This window comes from Sardina pilchardus, chromosome 6 (assembly GCF_963854185.1).
Source record: "Sardina pilchardus chromosome 6, fSarPil1.1, whole genome shotgun sequence".
Taxonomy (NCBI): domain Eukaryota; kingdom Metazoa; phylum Chordata; class Actinopteri; order Clupeiformes; family Clupeidae; genus Sardina; species Sardina pilchardus.
The window spans coordinates 26,158,827-26,175,114 of record NC_084999.1 but is presented as its reverse complement, the minus strand read 5'-3'; the positions used below and the strand labels follow the sequence as shown (position 1 = coordinate 26,175,114).

General features: G+C 42.8%; 1 protein-coding gene across 2 annotated transcripts in view; it reads left to right on the top strand.

The window, feature by feature from the left end:
- The first annotated feature begins 2,118 nt into the window (after nt 1–2,118).
- ascc3 (activating signal cointegrator 1 complex subunit 3) overlaps nt 2,119–16,288 on the top strand; it is a 186,646-nt gene continuing 172,476 nt past the window's right edge. Inside the window, exons 1-4 of one of the 2 annotated variants that reach the window (XM_062539224.1) lie at nt 2,119–2,123; nt 3,008–3,154; nt 4,490–4,640; nt 9,620–10,233. In XM_062539224.1, coding sequence (XP_062395208.1) covers nt 3,065–3,154; nt 4,490–4,640; nt 9,620–10,233 — 855 coding nt within the window. In that variant the 5' untranslated portion in view covers nt 2,119–2,123; nt 3,008–3,064. Of the gene's footprint in view, nt 2,124–2,780; nt 2,882–3,007; nt 3,155–4,489; nt 4,641–9,619; nt 10,234–16,288 lie in introns of those variants that run through there. The other variant, XM_062539223.1, reaches the window with a different exon arrangement.

Sequence of the window (16,288 nt, the reverse complement as noted above, 5' to 3'; positions counted from 1 at the left end):
TTCATTTTGGCATGCTTGTTTGGCAGATGGTGCGGAGCAGAGTGTTATCAAATTAACTTCACTAATGCCCCAGCTCACAGGTGAGGGAAATCGCGTCTCACATTTCCAGCCACAAACTTGTGAAACGGCACAATCCTTATAGGCTGCACACACTCAGACACAAACACACACACACACACACACACACACACACACACACACACACACACACACACACACAGAAAGAGAGAGAGAAAGAGAGAGAGAGAGAGAGAGAGAAAGAGAAAGAGAGAGATCTCCTAACAAATAATATATTACATCATCTTACATCATAATGAACATGATGACCAGCCATGGACTAGAACGAGAGGAAGAAAACAATCAACCAAAGTAAACAAATATTTCAGATGTACACTGGAGAAGCTAAATCCCTTGTGTTGGGTGTGGGCTTTCAATTACTGTAACAACCAAGCCTTTATATGAAAAACAAAATCACCAACAAAACTAGACCTTTGCGGGCAAATGTCTCCGACAGAGCAGCCTTTCCAAGCATTTTGTCAAGTAGTGTTTAATAAGCCACAGCACCCACTCCTTTCCACACTCGTAATGGGTTCAACTAATAAATTCTTCAGCAAGCCTCTTCATTGCATATAATGCAATGAAGAGGCTTGTATTTACCCCTCATGCCTAATCTCTACACCCCTGTTGAAACACTCTGTCATTGCATTGAAGAAGTGGATACATGGATGTCGCAAAACTTTTTACAACTAAACAGAAATAAAACTGAGGTCATAGTTTTTGGAAAGAAAGATGAAAGGAAAAAGATCTCTGCCATGCTGGAATTGAAAGGCCTTCCTACTAAAGACGAGGTTAAAATCCTGGGTGTAGTCATTGACAGTGATCTGAATTTTAGCAGTCACATTAAATCTGTTACAAAATCAGCTTACTTCCATCTTAAAAACATTAACAAACTTAAAGGGTTTTTATCAAGAAAGGACTTGGAAAAAATCGTTCATGCTTTTATCTCTAGTAGGTTGGATTATTGTAACGCTCTTTATACAGGACTCCCCAAAAGCACCTTAAAACCCCTTCAACTGATTCAAAATACTGCTGCTAGGATCCTCACCAATACAAAGCGCAGGGACCATATCACCCCAATTTTAAAGTCTCTACACTGGCTCCCAATAAGTCATAGAATTGATTTTAAGGTACTTTTACTCGTTTTTAAATCCCTAAAGGGGTTAGGCCCGAGTTACATAAGCGACATGTTCAAACAATATCATCCACCTAGATCTCTTAGATCACAAAACAAACAACTACTACAGAAACCAATAACAAGAACAAAACAGGGTGAAGCTGCGCTCAGCTTCAATGGTGTCCACCTCTGGAACCAGCTTACAGAAGACATCAAAAATGCCCCTACTGTAGCTATTTTTAAAACCAAAGTAAAGACCAAACTCTTTTCGGATGCCTTTGGTACTTAATGCACATTTCTTTTATTTACTTTTTATTATTATTTTAATTTTTATTATTATTTTTATTGTTATATTTGATCTTTTTGTGTGTTTTCTTATGTACAGTACTTACCTTGTACTTATTTTATATGTAAAGCGCATTGAATTGCCTATGTGTATGAAATGCGCTTTAGAAATAAACTTGCCTTGCCTTGCCTTGCCTATATATATATTTCATAAATAAAATTAATTATTTTATATATAGGCTATATCATATCAATTCAAGCAATAACCTATAAATTAACAATGAAAGTAAAGGAGAATAGCATGTGCATTCATGTAATTTTAGGCTACATAAACTAGTAAGTTAATGAATAATATTTAAACTGGCGCTCTAGCCAAACTTTATATTACTGTAAGAAGAGCGATTCTTGTAGAAATGAAAGAATCACTTTATCGGAGTTTGATTACTCCCTCCTTACATGTATTGCCTCGCAAGGCACTTCCTGGTTTATCGCTGGGCATTGAAGTTTTTTAAACGTTCGAAGTACGTCTTGGAAACGCGACAGTAAACTACATTAACCATGAAGCATTTCGTTCTCATGCTGCCTCAAGTACAGCTTCACAGGCTGTGAAGTTCCACGCAGAATATTGTGGAGTGAAATGTAAGTGAGAGCCGGTGAGGAGAAAGTATGCCGACACATTTTAACATATGTTTATTAAGTGTTTAATAAGGGTTCATGCCTGCCTTCCTGTTTTGTGGTAATTAAGGTTGAAATAAAGTATTTGTGTGAAAGGAAAACCGGAGCAAAGTTGGTGACAGTGTTTGTTTGCTAGCAGTTGTTGGTAACGCTACTTAGCTTTTAGAGCTGACATTGTTGGTTCAGTAACGTTAGCCGCTAGTCAGCAGCAGGAATTTTGCAATTTTCTGAACAGACAGCCATCTAAATAGCTACCCGAAGCAGTACATTCGTTAAAATAAGACGGCATTGGAGAGTGCCGTCATATTTGAGGTTTTGATTAACGTTAGCCATCTGCTAAGTGGGCTGACTTTTACACTCACTGTCAAGTAAACGTCAGTTGAGACAATTAAAACCTGTCTTTTTGGGTGACATAACAGTTCTGTAACTTTAAAGATCGATTACAAAAAATGTCAAATTAGTGGCAGTGAGTTATTTTATCTGAATCGTCATGATTACATGATCAGTCTGCACAAATTGACAGGTAATGTTTTCACTGTATTTCTGTGTGTGATAATCAATGTACACTACAAAACTCCCAACCAGCTGCACTGTCTCCAAGTCAGTGTGATCACTTGTTGGCTAGTTGTGCAACTCAGTGTTACCGAACAGTTGGAGAGCTGAGATTTTGTAAGGGACTTTGTAGCATGTTCTCTCTTGTAGGCTACGTTTACATATAGCCTACCATAGTCATCAGTCCAGCATAAGGTAATTAAATGTGCCAGAAATGTAGACTATAGGAATACATATGAAACACAATTAAATGAATAGGAATGCAACCGATATGCTGTATGTTCACGTTCATGTTCATTTTGTGTAATTTTTTTTATTCAGATTTTCAGATCAGCAGTAGTCAGACCCACCTTCTATGGTCCACGGTGTGAAGGCTCAATGTCTCCACCCCGTCTTACCGGCGCTCTGCGCTCCTTTTCCAATGTCACCAAGAAAGAGGACATCCCAGACGATGAGTATGACCTGAAGGTAAGGCTGATAGACAGATCAACAATATCATTGGAAATGTTATCAGCAAACTTCGCCACCCAAACGCTGTTGTTTATTATCACCTTGCATATTCTATCTTATGGCATTATATTTTTTCTGTTACTTTGTAAGAGACAATGTTGAACATTGGTATGAAGTTTACCTTTATTAAAATTCTGACAGATAGACTGCTGTCCTACTTTTAAACAGCACAAAGCTGCAAGAGACACGTCTCTAGATTAACTCTGTTGATCCTCTAGCTTTCACCTTGAAGTGGAACACACCATTCACCTCTGTTCTACTGGCTTTTTTTCTCATACTTCATCCTCAGTTGTTTCATTTCACTCTTGTGTCTGCACCAGAGAAAATATAATATGGATTGTTATCACCTTGCTCGTTTCCTTATCATAAATCCTCTCTAAAGCTGCTGCTTTAGGATGATCGAGGTGTGTGTGTGTGTGTGTGTGTGTGTGTGTGTGTGTGTGTGTGTGTGTGTGTGTGTGTGTGTGTGTGTTAAAGTCCTCAGTTAAAACATCTGACCTACCTGGAAGGGAGACATTAGAGGACAGAAGAGTGCTGATACGGTGTCGCTCTAATATTGGTGATTCACCTGTAGCCAAGGCCCTGGAGCAGTCAGAGAGCCCAAGGCCTTTAGAGCACCTCAGGGCTGCTCAGGGTCACACCTATTCAAATTACAAAAAACAGGCCCTAGCTCCTATAGATAAATACATATCTATATTTATGTTTTGTTCCCCTAACCTATATGTTTTGACATAAACATTGACCTTCAATGTGATTCAAGAGTCATGCGCTGTTGAAGGACACATTTGAGGAGTGGGTTTTGTTTGCCATTATGGTTTTTAAATCCGAGTTTAAGAAGTGGTGTATGGTGGTGGTTGCCTCTTGAAGGACCCATGTGAAGGCATTTAAACACAAATATCCATTATTTGATTAACCTGAAGGCCAACAGCCACACTTTGCATGCATACCCTAGGTTTCTGTGAGAGGAAAACCGGAGCAAAGTTGGTGACAGTGTTTGTTTGCTAGCAGTTGTTGTATCGCTACTTAGCTTTGAGAGCTGACACACATTCTTATGAAGTGAGTTACATGTAGGTGTTTGATGACCTAAATGTCAATGGATTTGTTTTTCTCTTTTAGTCACTCAACTTTTTGCTTCATTTGAAAATATGTGAAGTAACATAATTGTGGTTAATGTGAATTAATAACTGTTAAGGCCAGGCTGTTCACAGTCTCTGTCAGGGCTGTATTCATCTTCTCACATGCTACAGTGTAACATCTGCCAGGGCTGCCCATTGATGAACGCTTTCTCTGCAGGCCAAGCGTCTGAAGAGACAGAGACGATTCGCCAAAGAGGGTCTCACCTGGCAGAAGATCGTCCAGTTTTTCACCCAGCACCTGGACAAGAAAGACCAGCAGACCGCTCAACAGGAGCTTAAAAGTGTCCTACAGTCTGCTAAACATATAGGTAATCAATTCACTCTTCTTAATGTTAGCTGACAGCTGAAGTAATCAAGCCACATTCTCTAATAATGAGCAGGGAAGGCACTGAAGCTAATAGGTTTGTTTTGCTGAGTTGTCTCTTTTACAAACAGATCACTATTTTTCAACCCCATTTCCAGAAATATTGGAATGCTGTGTGTGTGTATGTACAGTGGGGAGCACATGTATTTGATACCATGCTAAAACATATACGGAATATAACAACATACAGAATATAAAATCATCAGTAGGCCTATTAGCCTGATTGATTTGCATTGAGCTCAATAAGCATCAAACAGGCTAATAGGCCTACTGGAAAAAGCACCATGCCAATCTCTAGCTATGGTGAAAGGTATGTGATGATATGGGGCTATTTTAATTCCAACGGCCAAGGGAACTTTATCAGGATGCATAATATCCTGGATCCATGAAATAGCTGGCCTTAAAAAATCTGCCTGCCCCTATGTTAACCCTACTGTATGTGTCAAATTCCCATAGGGTTACATAGGGGGTCAAATACTTCCTTCCCCCTAGCATTTAGGAAGAACATTTATTTATTTACGATACATTTTTAAATCACAAAGAAAATGGGTGTACTTAGTGGTTTTATTTTTACTATTTTTTTTTAATTGAGACATTAAGATCAATTGTCAGATGATTTTATATTCCTCTTTTTAGGCAACTTTAGCATGGTATCAAATACATTTTCTCCCCACTGTATGTGTGTGTGTGTAAATAAAAACAGACTGCAATGATTTGCAAACCGTATCATTAATCTATGGGGAAAATGTATGTTTATTTTGAATTTGATGCCAGCAACACGTTTGAGGAACGTTTGGACAGGTGCATGTTTACCACTGTGTTGCATCACCTCTTCTTTGAAACAGTTGTTTGTTTGGGAGATAAGCAAACTAGTTTCTGGAGTTTTGAGAATGAAATGCTATTCCATTCTGCTGAAAAGCCCAGGGTCTTCTTGTTGTTGGGTTTTAGACTGTGCAAAATGTGACCGGTCTTGATTGCAAGCAGATCATTTCAACACCTTGACACTTTTATTATAGAGCCGTACTATTATAGTATGTGCAGAATGCAGTTTGTTTTCCTGAGATATTAATGTTCTTCACAGTTCTGAATGCTGCATATTCTTTGAACCTGTATTCTTTGCAATTTATATATTGAGGAGCATTTGTCTTATATTGTTACAAAATTGTGCTTAATATCTTATAAAAGACTCAGGCTCTTTGGGAGGCTGTTTTTTGCACACAATCATGATGTCAGTTCACCTGATTAGCCCTTTTCACGGTGATGTCAGACGAAGCGTTGCTGGGTATCCTCCGGCATGTCCAGCCGCCAAATACTACAGAAGAAGAAGAAGAAGTATTTATGGGTTTCATCAGGTCCCTTTCCACAGGTGTATACAATCAAGCACCATGCAGTCTGCATTGATAATCAAGGTGCTTGATTGTATACACCTGTGGAAAGGGACCTGATGAAACCCATAAATACTTCTTCTTCTTCTTCTGTAGTATTTGGCGGCTGGACATGCCGAAGGATACCCAGCAACGCTTCGTCTGACATCACGTGAAAAGGGCTAATTAGTGATTTTGCGAAACCACTGTTGTGAAACGTTCTTTTTTTTCAGTTTCTTTCTTTTTCTTTTCAGCCTTTTGTTTTCCCCGTTCAAACTTGAGGCAAGGTGCTGGCATCAAATTCAAAATGAGCTTTATTTTCCATACAGTAACATTTCTCAGTTTCTACTTCTGATATGTTGTTCTAGTTTGACTATTTGCACAATTTGCAAATCAACACTGTTTTATTTACATTCTACACCGAGTCCTTGCTTTCTTAGAAATGTGCTAGTATTCTGAACCATCAAGGGGTAGTGCGTAACTGCACTACAGAACAATAATGATGCTAAATAAAGATTCACAGTGGAAAAGGCACATCGGTTTCATGGTAACATGGTCTGTGCTGCTGAACCGTGGTTGTGTGGGCTTTTATTCCCACTTTCTCAATGTAAAATATCTTTAATTAAAGACCAGCCGTGGCCTTCTTAAAAGGTAAAGTTAATGAAGATGAACATGACAGAAGTATGTGGGCAGCTGGTCACGGGAGTCCACCTTCTCCACTCATTTAAAGGGCGAGAGTTATAGGGAGTAGGAGAGGGCAGAACGTGTCTGTGTGTTAGTGTGTGTGTTTGTGTGTGTGTAAGTGTCCATGTGTGTGCCGTTTTCTTTTCCTGTCAGTGGCTACAGCTGACAGAGGAGATAGCAGTTCATTTTCACATTCATAACATAACACAAACACATATGGACCTAACATGTTTAAAAAGAAGAAGAAGAAAGAAAAAAAATGGTTCTGTGTGGCTGGGCACCTTCTAAATCCACCTTACCTCTATAAAGGAAAAAAAGTCCCATTCACCTCTAGTGTAATAATAGTGTGATATATAGTGTCACCTATTGTGGTCATTTTCAGGACTTTCGTCCCGGATAGAGATTTTGGCACACATCCCATGTTGTTCAATGGGGTCATATTAGTCTAGAACAGTTGAGTTGAGATATTCTCCGCTAAATGAAGCGCATACACATCTTACACAGGACCTAGACTACCTAGCACGCAACCGAAATGGAAAGCGTCAGATCACAAAGTCTCGCCGCGGCCACCAGCTCCACAATGCCATTTAGCTGTCATGACGTGCTCTATAATTAGATTAGATGCAAATCCCCCCCAGCCACCACCCCAGCCGCACAGACCCAGCTCAGCTCAAACAGGACTCCACACTGGGCCCCTCCCGCTGCCTACATTACTATTCCAGGGCTGAGGGTGGGTGGGGGTGGTGTTCGGTTGGGGTGGGGTGGTGTGGGGGGTGGGGGGGGGGAAACAGCGGGGCTGGGATTGGAACCTAGCAGGGTCCCTGCTCGCTTGCTCCTAATCCCGCTGCATCTTCGAAGAATATTAGAGTGCCAGCAGGTACCCCACGTAGAGAGTAGAGAGGAGGACAGGAGAAGAGAGGAGAAGAGGAGGAGGAATAGAGACAGAGAGATGGGGGGGGGGGGGAGGGTGGGTGAAGGACAGGGTTTTTTTCTCCCTCCATCTTGTTGAGGGAGATGCTGTTCTGGATGAAAAAGAGACAGAGTAGTTTCTTGGAGAGCTACAATGTGTGTACACATCTGTGTGTGTGTGTGTGTGTGTGTGTGTGTGTGTGTGTGTGTGTGTGTGTGTGTGTGTGTGTGTGTGTGTGTGTGTGTGTGTGTGTGTGTGTGTGTGTGTGTGTGTGTGTGTGTGTGTGTGTGTGTGTGTGTGTGTGTGTGTGTGTGTGTGTACGCATGTGTGTACGAGACGAGTGTACAATTAGCAGTTCTGGATCAAGCTTTAGTTCAGATTGGGTATGCAAGTCTGTGGTAAAGCGAGGTGTATTTGTTTGTTGCCAATGCCATACAGATCCAATGTCTGACGTGGCTTGGTGTTGGACTCATATTGGCTTCACTGTAGATTTTGACAGGCAGAGAACAAAGGAGTCCAATTTGTTCAAGCGTGAATCTGCCTGGACGTGTCACTGAGTGTTTGGAGCGCTGCTGCTTGGGGCTCACTAATAGTGCTGTACACTGTTGTCCCTCTGCTCTGCCTCCCCACTTCGCCAGTGTGCGGAAACGAGGGGTTCAGCGTGCGTGCCCCCGATGTCGGGAAATGATGGAACAGCAGCTGGAATGCGAAGGCCACGTGGGCAGGGATTATACAGTCCGGCAGGCGAAACGCACCTGGGGAAAGCCAACTGGTTTGATTTGGTTGATTTGATTGTACTGTAGGCGCTCGTCATGTAAATGGCCTGCAGATGTGTTTTGGGGTGCGCTCGTCTCTGTCAGAGTGAGTCATGTAAATGGCCTGCAGATGTGTTTTGGGGTGCGCTGGGGGCCCTTCATATTGTGCGTTTTAACGCCCACGTCTTTCTGTCTCTGTGTCTCTGGCTAGTTCTAAAAAAATGTCCATGATGCTGTGGGTGTTTAGAACCCTCTTTCTGGACAACTGGTCTCTACATCCCTCTATCTATCGCATCGGCTTTCTTTCTGTTGTTGTTCTAATCTCTCTATCCTCGTTCCTCTCTCTCTCTCTCTCTCTCTCTCTCTCTCTCTTTCTGTATGTATCCTTCCATCCTCCTGTCCCCCATCTTTCCATCTCTCTCTTTGTTGCTGTTTCAATCGCCAGTCATATACAGTGAAAACGGACATTTAAGAAACTCCCTGAAATCCATGGAAATGAGCAATTACAGTGTGACACAAGCAGAGGGGTGGAGAGGGAGAGGGAGCGAACGAGCGAAAGAAAGAGAGCGAGGGATGGAGGGAGAGAGAGAGACCATTTTAATTGGTTTAAACCTTTCTCATCTTCTCCTGTTCTCCTAAGCTTTACTCCTCTACTCCTCTGTCCCTCACTGACATTTTCTCACTCTAATTGGACAATTAGTCCTGATTCCCATTATTTAGCTATAGTCTGGTTTGAATTGCCCCCAAACCTAAATGAGCAAGAAAAGAGCTGAGTCCCCCTCTCTCCTTCCTCCCAGCCCATCATCCCTCTGATTCATGTAGCAGACAAGTGCAGACATGTGAGATTGGGCACGTGTTTCCGGCACATCACTTACAGCACGCTGAAGAGATCAAGAGCATACTGGAGCCCTTCAGAGAAACCGGGATGATCAGCTATTTTTAGGTTGCGCGTTTGACATCCTGTAATATCTTAACGTCTCTCTCTCTCTCTCTCTCCCCCTCGCTCGTGTCACCGTTGGGACAGACCATGGCCAGGACGCCATCGAGAGCGCGGCCGTCTTCCTGTTAATATCTAACTTCTCTCTCTCTCTCTCCCCCCCTCGCTCGTGTCACCGTTGGGACGGACCATGGCCAGGACGCCATCGAGAGCGCGGCCGTCTTCCTGTTAATATCTAACGTCTCTCTCTTTCCCCCCTCGCTTGTGTCACAGTTGGGACGGACCATGGCCAGGACGCCATCGAGAGCGCGGCCGTCTTCCTGTTCGAGACGCTCCTGGGCCGGGAGCAGCTGGGTGCGGAGGAGACCCGCGCCGTCCGCCACATGTTCGGCCCCTTCCCCGCCACCGCCGCCGAAGCCTGCCTGGCGTCCGTGTCGCGCCTCACGGCCTCCGCCGGCGAGGTGCAGACGGAGGCGTTCGTCCAGACCCAGAACGCCGGCCGCAACTCCGGCGCCGCCGCCGCCAACGCCTTCGGACGCAACATCGCCTTCTCCCACGACGGCTACACGCTGGACAGCCACGAGCCCCCGCCCTGGCTGGACGTCCCCGAAGAGGACACCGTCGGCCTGGGCTTCCAGGGCTTCCTGAACAACCACGTGGGCGGTGGACGAGGCCAGGCGGCCGGTGGCGGGGCACAGGCGGCGGGCGGTGGTGGTGCGGGCCGAGGGGCGGCGGCGGTGGGAGACGCCGGTGCGTGCGTCCTCAGGGACGAGGTGGAGAAGTACCAGAACGCGGGGAACATGACCTCCTCCAGCCCCGAGGAGCTCTGCACCTCCCTGTTTGAGATGCTGGCCTCGCAGAAGAGCGACGAAGAGCTGCAGAACGAGGTGAGTTCCAGCACAGTCCAACACAACAACAACAACAACAACACCATCATCACCGCTGACAGCAACAGCAGTGAGAATAAGATAAGATAACTCAACGCTGTTAAAAACAGAAATACATAAAACATGCAGTGCTGCTAAGGCAGTGGTTCTGGCCTGTGGACTGAGGAGCATTATGTTTTGCACTGTTCAGGAGTGGCAGAGCAGAGTATTACTTATGGTGTTATAACAAGTGTTTTATGTCATATGCCCACCTATTCACACACACACACACACACACACACACACACACACACACACACACACACACACACACACACACACACACACACACACAGAGAGAGAGAGAGAGAGAGACACACACAGACACACAGACACACAGACACACAGACACACAGACACAGACACAGACACAGACACAGACACAGACACAGAGAGAGAGAGAGAGAGAGACACACACAGACACACAGACACACAGACACACAGACACACAGACACACAGACACACAGACACACACACAGACACACACACAGACACACACACAGACACAGACACAGACACAGACACAGACACAGACACAGACACAGAGAGAGAGAGAGACACACAGACACACAGACACACAGACACACAGACACACAGACACACAGACACACAGACACACAGACACAGACACAGACACAGACACAGACACAGACACAGACACAGACACAGACACAGACACAGACACACACATACACACGTGGATAGTTAGGAGGCCCATGCAGGAGCCGGCCAGCTGATCTGGATAAAGTGGACGGGCTGCAATCTTTTGCAATGTTAGAAAAGTGACAGGAATACAGCGAAACTTTCCGAACCACTGCCTTAAAGGAACACACCACCGTTTCATGAAATTGGGCTATTCACCGTCTCCCCTAGACATAGATATGTGAGCAAAAACATTTTTGTCTCCATGCGTGCAATGTCTTAGTAATGCCATATCTCGTTACCTGATATAGCATATTGTGAGTAAAAGTGAACCAATAACAAAAAAAATCCTAATTGCTTTGTGTGGCCTGTGTATTCACAATGAGTACAAATGGCAATGCAAATTAAATGAGGCAAGATAACAAGGCAGATACTGACTTGGGACTACTGTATATTGGGGCGATGTACTGCTACTTGGGTGCAGAGATATTACGCAACAGGTAGACGATCACTGACCTAGCGACTCCCTGTAGGAACGCTACACCCCACCCTCTACATCGTATTGTTATGTTATGTTCATACTTTGGAGCAAAAGACACACATTTAGTTTGTTTTTTATTGGGCTTCTCAATTGTAGGGGAGCAAATCCTCTTAAGTGCTGCTTTAACTTTTAGGCTTCCATAATAGTTGTAATCGTAATAATGATGGTAAAAGTACAAGCCAATTGTACAGTCTGAAAGAATGCCAGAAAGAAGAGACCTAATCCCAAGTTTTAGAAATGTGTCCAAGTCGTTCTGCCCTTTGTGTGTTTAATGAGTTCTTTAATGCAATTTGTGTGTTATTTTTGATCTAGATGAGTCATTTTAGCCTTTTATCACCAGTTAGTCTTTTATCCCTGTACTGTATTGTGTTCGTGAGTGTCCACCGAGGGTGTTCTTTTTTCGGCTCTGTAAAATCAAAGGCTGTTAATTCACCAAGACGGAAGCCGTTTAATCAAGAGGTTTCTTGGGTACGTCAGGTTTCTCAGCGTACAGCCCGGCTGCAGACGCAGCAGAAAATCTGTCTGGTGTTCGGAGTAGTCTGCTCCAGAGATGGCTGTGTGGAGAAAGTTATTCTCGCTGTGTTGTGAAGAGTCACTGAGGACACTCCGAAGCCCTTTAGGGAGAACTCGCAGACAGCCATAATAAAAAAAGATTAGAATTGGAGGGAAATTGTATTATTAATTACATTTTGCGGTGGAGAATGGGCTAATTATTTTGTCAAGTATCTGTCCCGGACCTGAAAATGTTGCATTAGTCTAATAGGTTAGAGTTGTATGAAAGGGTTTATTTGGTGTTATTCTCAAAGGATTATGCTGTGTTAAATGTGAATGCCAGACTTTCTCCTTCTCCTCATGTTTCTCACTCTCGTACACACATGCTGTTTGTCTTGCTTTCTCTCCCCATTCTTATCTCTACTGGGGACCATATGAGCAGCATTGAGCAGCCAGCACGTTTAAGCTTAAAGGGAAACTATGCAGGTTTGCCGATTTCTTCGCCGGTTTCGCTTTCGGTTCGCTTTCGCTTTCGTTTTCGCTCGTTTTACTCAAAGGTTTCTCTGTAGAGCTTCCCCTACAGCAGGGATGGGCAACTTTCATGACTAAGAGGGCCACATTTTTTTATCATCACCATCAGAGGGCCAAATGTGGCCGCGCACTTCCGCACATCTGATGCTGCAAAATAATTCTGAATAAGAACGAAATATGTCAATTTTCATGCTCTAATGCATTTTTAACATAGACTCCCTAACAACAAATACAAATATTTTACAGCCAGTGATAAGTATTATTTTCAGTGGAAAGGGCTCACATAAATCACCATTCAATGATGGCACAGAACTGAAAAACAATGGCCCATCATGAAGTGCAACAAGCCTCATATTCAATGCATTTATGCTCCCACTCCATTTTTCAGAATTTATAGACATTTCCTAACGTCCATAATGAGAGTACAGATGTAACATGTAACATTCATCACATCTGTACTCTCATCCAACGCCAAAAAGTAAGCTACAGTAGGCCTACTTGCAGTCATGCATGATTTGTCTCAGCTCCCCCCCTCGACATATCAGAATGTCAACAATTATGCGCGTCACCGTGCGTCGGGACAAATATACCGTTTCGAAGTTTTTACCTCCACTCCTCACCCAAACAATTTCGACATCTGATATAGCTTCTTTGCTTTGGCAAGCTCAAGCGAAACAGCAAAAGACGGATTCCTGTGTAGTTCTGGCAATTAGTCGCTATTGTTAGTGTAGGCTAGCCTACTTTTGATTTGAGGTCGGCTACAACAGCGGCCGAGAAGCTCCGTGTGTGTAGGACAGGCTACTTCTGATAACTTTTCGCAAGGTGTTGTAGTGTAGTGGCGACTTAAGTTTAAATCTTTCATGGCTGATATAGTTTCTAGCAAAACTTGACATGGGTTTGCCTTACCATTCTATGAACAGACACTGCTTCCGATTTTGACTGAAAGGTAGCCTACGGTTTTCTAAATGAGTTTTCTACTTTTCTTCCATGTGTGCACTGTTTTTCCTCAGCGATGGTAAAGGTCCGATGGCCCGCGATGGTTTGCATAGGACTAGGAGGCGCTATCTATCGGCGAACGGTATAATTACAATGACGGTGCGGTCAAAAAAAAAACAACACGCATTTTTAATCACAGTAAAAATGATCATCCGCGGGCCGCACTGAGTGAGGAGGCGGGACGCATGTGACCCGCGGGCCGCCAGTTGCCCATCCCTGCCCTACAGCTTTAGCGTGTATATTTAACAACACTCTTCAATCGGTCAGTCTGCTTTTTCATGAGCGATACACAAGACTTCACATGAGTCTTCCTAGACCATGGGTGCGACCCGAAGGCTCCTGAAATTGCAAGCGTGGTTCTATCGCTACAGACCACTATAGGCGGCCGAAAAACCATCGTTTGACTGATAATGACTCATTTAATCATATATAAGAGTATGAAACGAATTGATTAACTGAAAATGTTGCATAGTGTACCTTTAACGTATATGAACGTTCTCATTATCCTGGCCTGAATCCTGCGTTATATGGCTTTCTGCAAACTTTTGAAGGACTCAGGAGGGCAAGGTGTGATATCTGAGTATACAGGCCCAGCTGATATGAAGACCTTGGCCTTTTGTGCCAGTGTGTGCAGTTTAGTAAAGGCCAGCAGCAAAGCGTCAGGAAGATTTGAAGTGTTTGCCATTCTGGGCTGCTGTATGTACATACTGTACAGCAGGGGTTCACAAACTTTTCCTGGCAGGTCCCCCTTTGACAGTAAGAAAGTGTAGGTTGTACCCTTTTTTTTTAATGGGGCTGTGCCTGTGTGTAGAATTCAGGTTGTCTTGTGTCGTCTTCAACACACCATTATATCTGTGACTTTTTTGTGAGAAAGATGCTAACTCAACTATAACTTGTAATCATCTCTCAATCCATCTTGATTACAACTGAAACTATTAAAAGCACATAGTAACCTATGACTTGGATACTGTAAACTCCTAGAAAAGGTTCCCTGTTGTTACCAAAGGAAATATGCACCATAAAATTAAGTCTTTAGAGAGACTTTAACTAATTCGGCTATATTATTATTTTATCTGTTAGACATTCTTGTAGTCCGAAGCTTTCTTGTTTGGTCCCGTTGTGGGTTTCCAGCACGTTTCGGCTCTGTATTCATTAGACACAAGTGGTCAACTCATAAAATCTGCCGTCCCATTTACTGTCAGTTTAAGGCCATATAACTCCAAAATAACGTTTACAACGATTCAATAGCACATGTTACCTCACACTGTTGTCCTCTTCCTTAAATTATTGATACCCAACATCACTGTTTATGGTTCCCAATTGTTTGAGCTGTGCTGGTGATTCATGTGGCAATAGCATCATGAAAAAATTAAGATCTGAAAAAAAAAAAAAAATCTTTAGCGTTACATACATGTCCTCGACCAAGCAGTGCTTGCTTGTACGTAGAGTGGTGTGATGAGGTGTGGTGTAGCATTGTCTTCGGGGGTCAGGAAGTATCATTACACAGTGCATACATTGGTCCACTTTTAATTAACCGCTATGCTAGCTGCAGTGCAAGGATGAACGCTTCAAGGTAATCATACCTCTGTTATCATTAATTAAAAAAAGATATACAGGTCTTTGAAGTAGGAAGGAGAGCTTCATATAGTGCGGGTGGGGGAGTAGTACTGGGTGGCGGGAGTTGGGATAGAGTCGGGGTTATGATAAGTGCCATTTTAATCCAGTTTTGACTTTATTTGGCAAGCCAAAGGGGAGAACGAGGACGAGGGGCAGGGACAACGACTAATTCATAAGGATAAATACTCACTGGGGCTGCACGTGCTCTGAGCTAAGTATGCCAAATTCAAACTGGCCACTCTGTTGGGTGTTAACATTGGTATAATAGACAGACTATTTCACATTGACGTGTTAGGGAGTGACTGTTGAATCACATCCTATTTGACCTCCTCTCTGGCTTCTGGAAATACATAAGATATAAAATCTGTGCTTTGGCCTAAATAGCTCATGTCTCATGTATGGGTCAATGGCGTCTCTGTGTCTGAGTGGTTTATTTGTGTTTAACATATGTTAAAATGATTCATAACAAGCATCATTTTATTCTATAAAATCTGTATAATTTCTAATTTGAACACATTTTCTGTTCATAAAAAAATGTAGTTTATGTTTTATCATCTCAGACCCTCAAAACGTCAGATGGCACAACTGTCTGAGCAAATTAACACTATGTTAAAAAGTATTTGGAATAAATATGGGGGCAGCATTTTAGGTTGAAGACCTTTCAAATAAACAAAGTTTGCTAGTAAAAAAACAAACAAAAAAAAACTTTTATCCAGAAATGTGCTTATCTGAAATGCCAGGGCAGTGAAACTGCATTCATATCATGATGTTTATTTTGAATTGAAGAGGGGAAAGAGTAAAGAGGATATTTACTCACCAAGAGGACCCCAAGTGACCTTCACTGATGAGTGAAAAGTTTGTAAATATCTCTCAAATAGTGAGAAAATACTTTCTCTTCATAGTTGGACTTGTACAGTTTATATGTCAGGTGGTACAACCATTATAAAACTAAGAAAAAGTTATATTAATATAAACCTCTTTATTGTATTAGAAAATTGAGTGGATTAATTTACTAGAGAAGTCAAAAGGTTATATATTTTTTATATTTGTCAACAGTGTTAGTTGGGAAGTTAGTTTTGAAAGGTAGTGTCTGCTCATTACTTGTTTCTTCTTTAAAAGGTAATCCTTTACTTTACATAGTTCCTCTATGTAAAGTACCTTTTAAGTTTACTTGTTGCTTTTGCGTTTGCGTTACT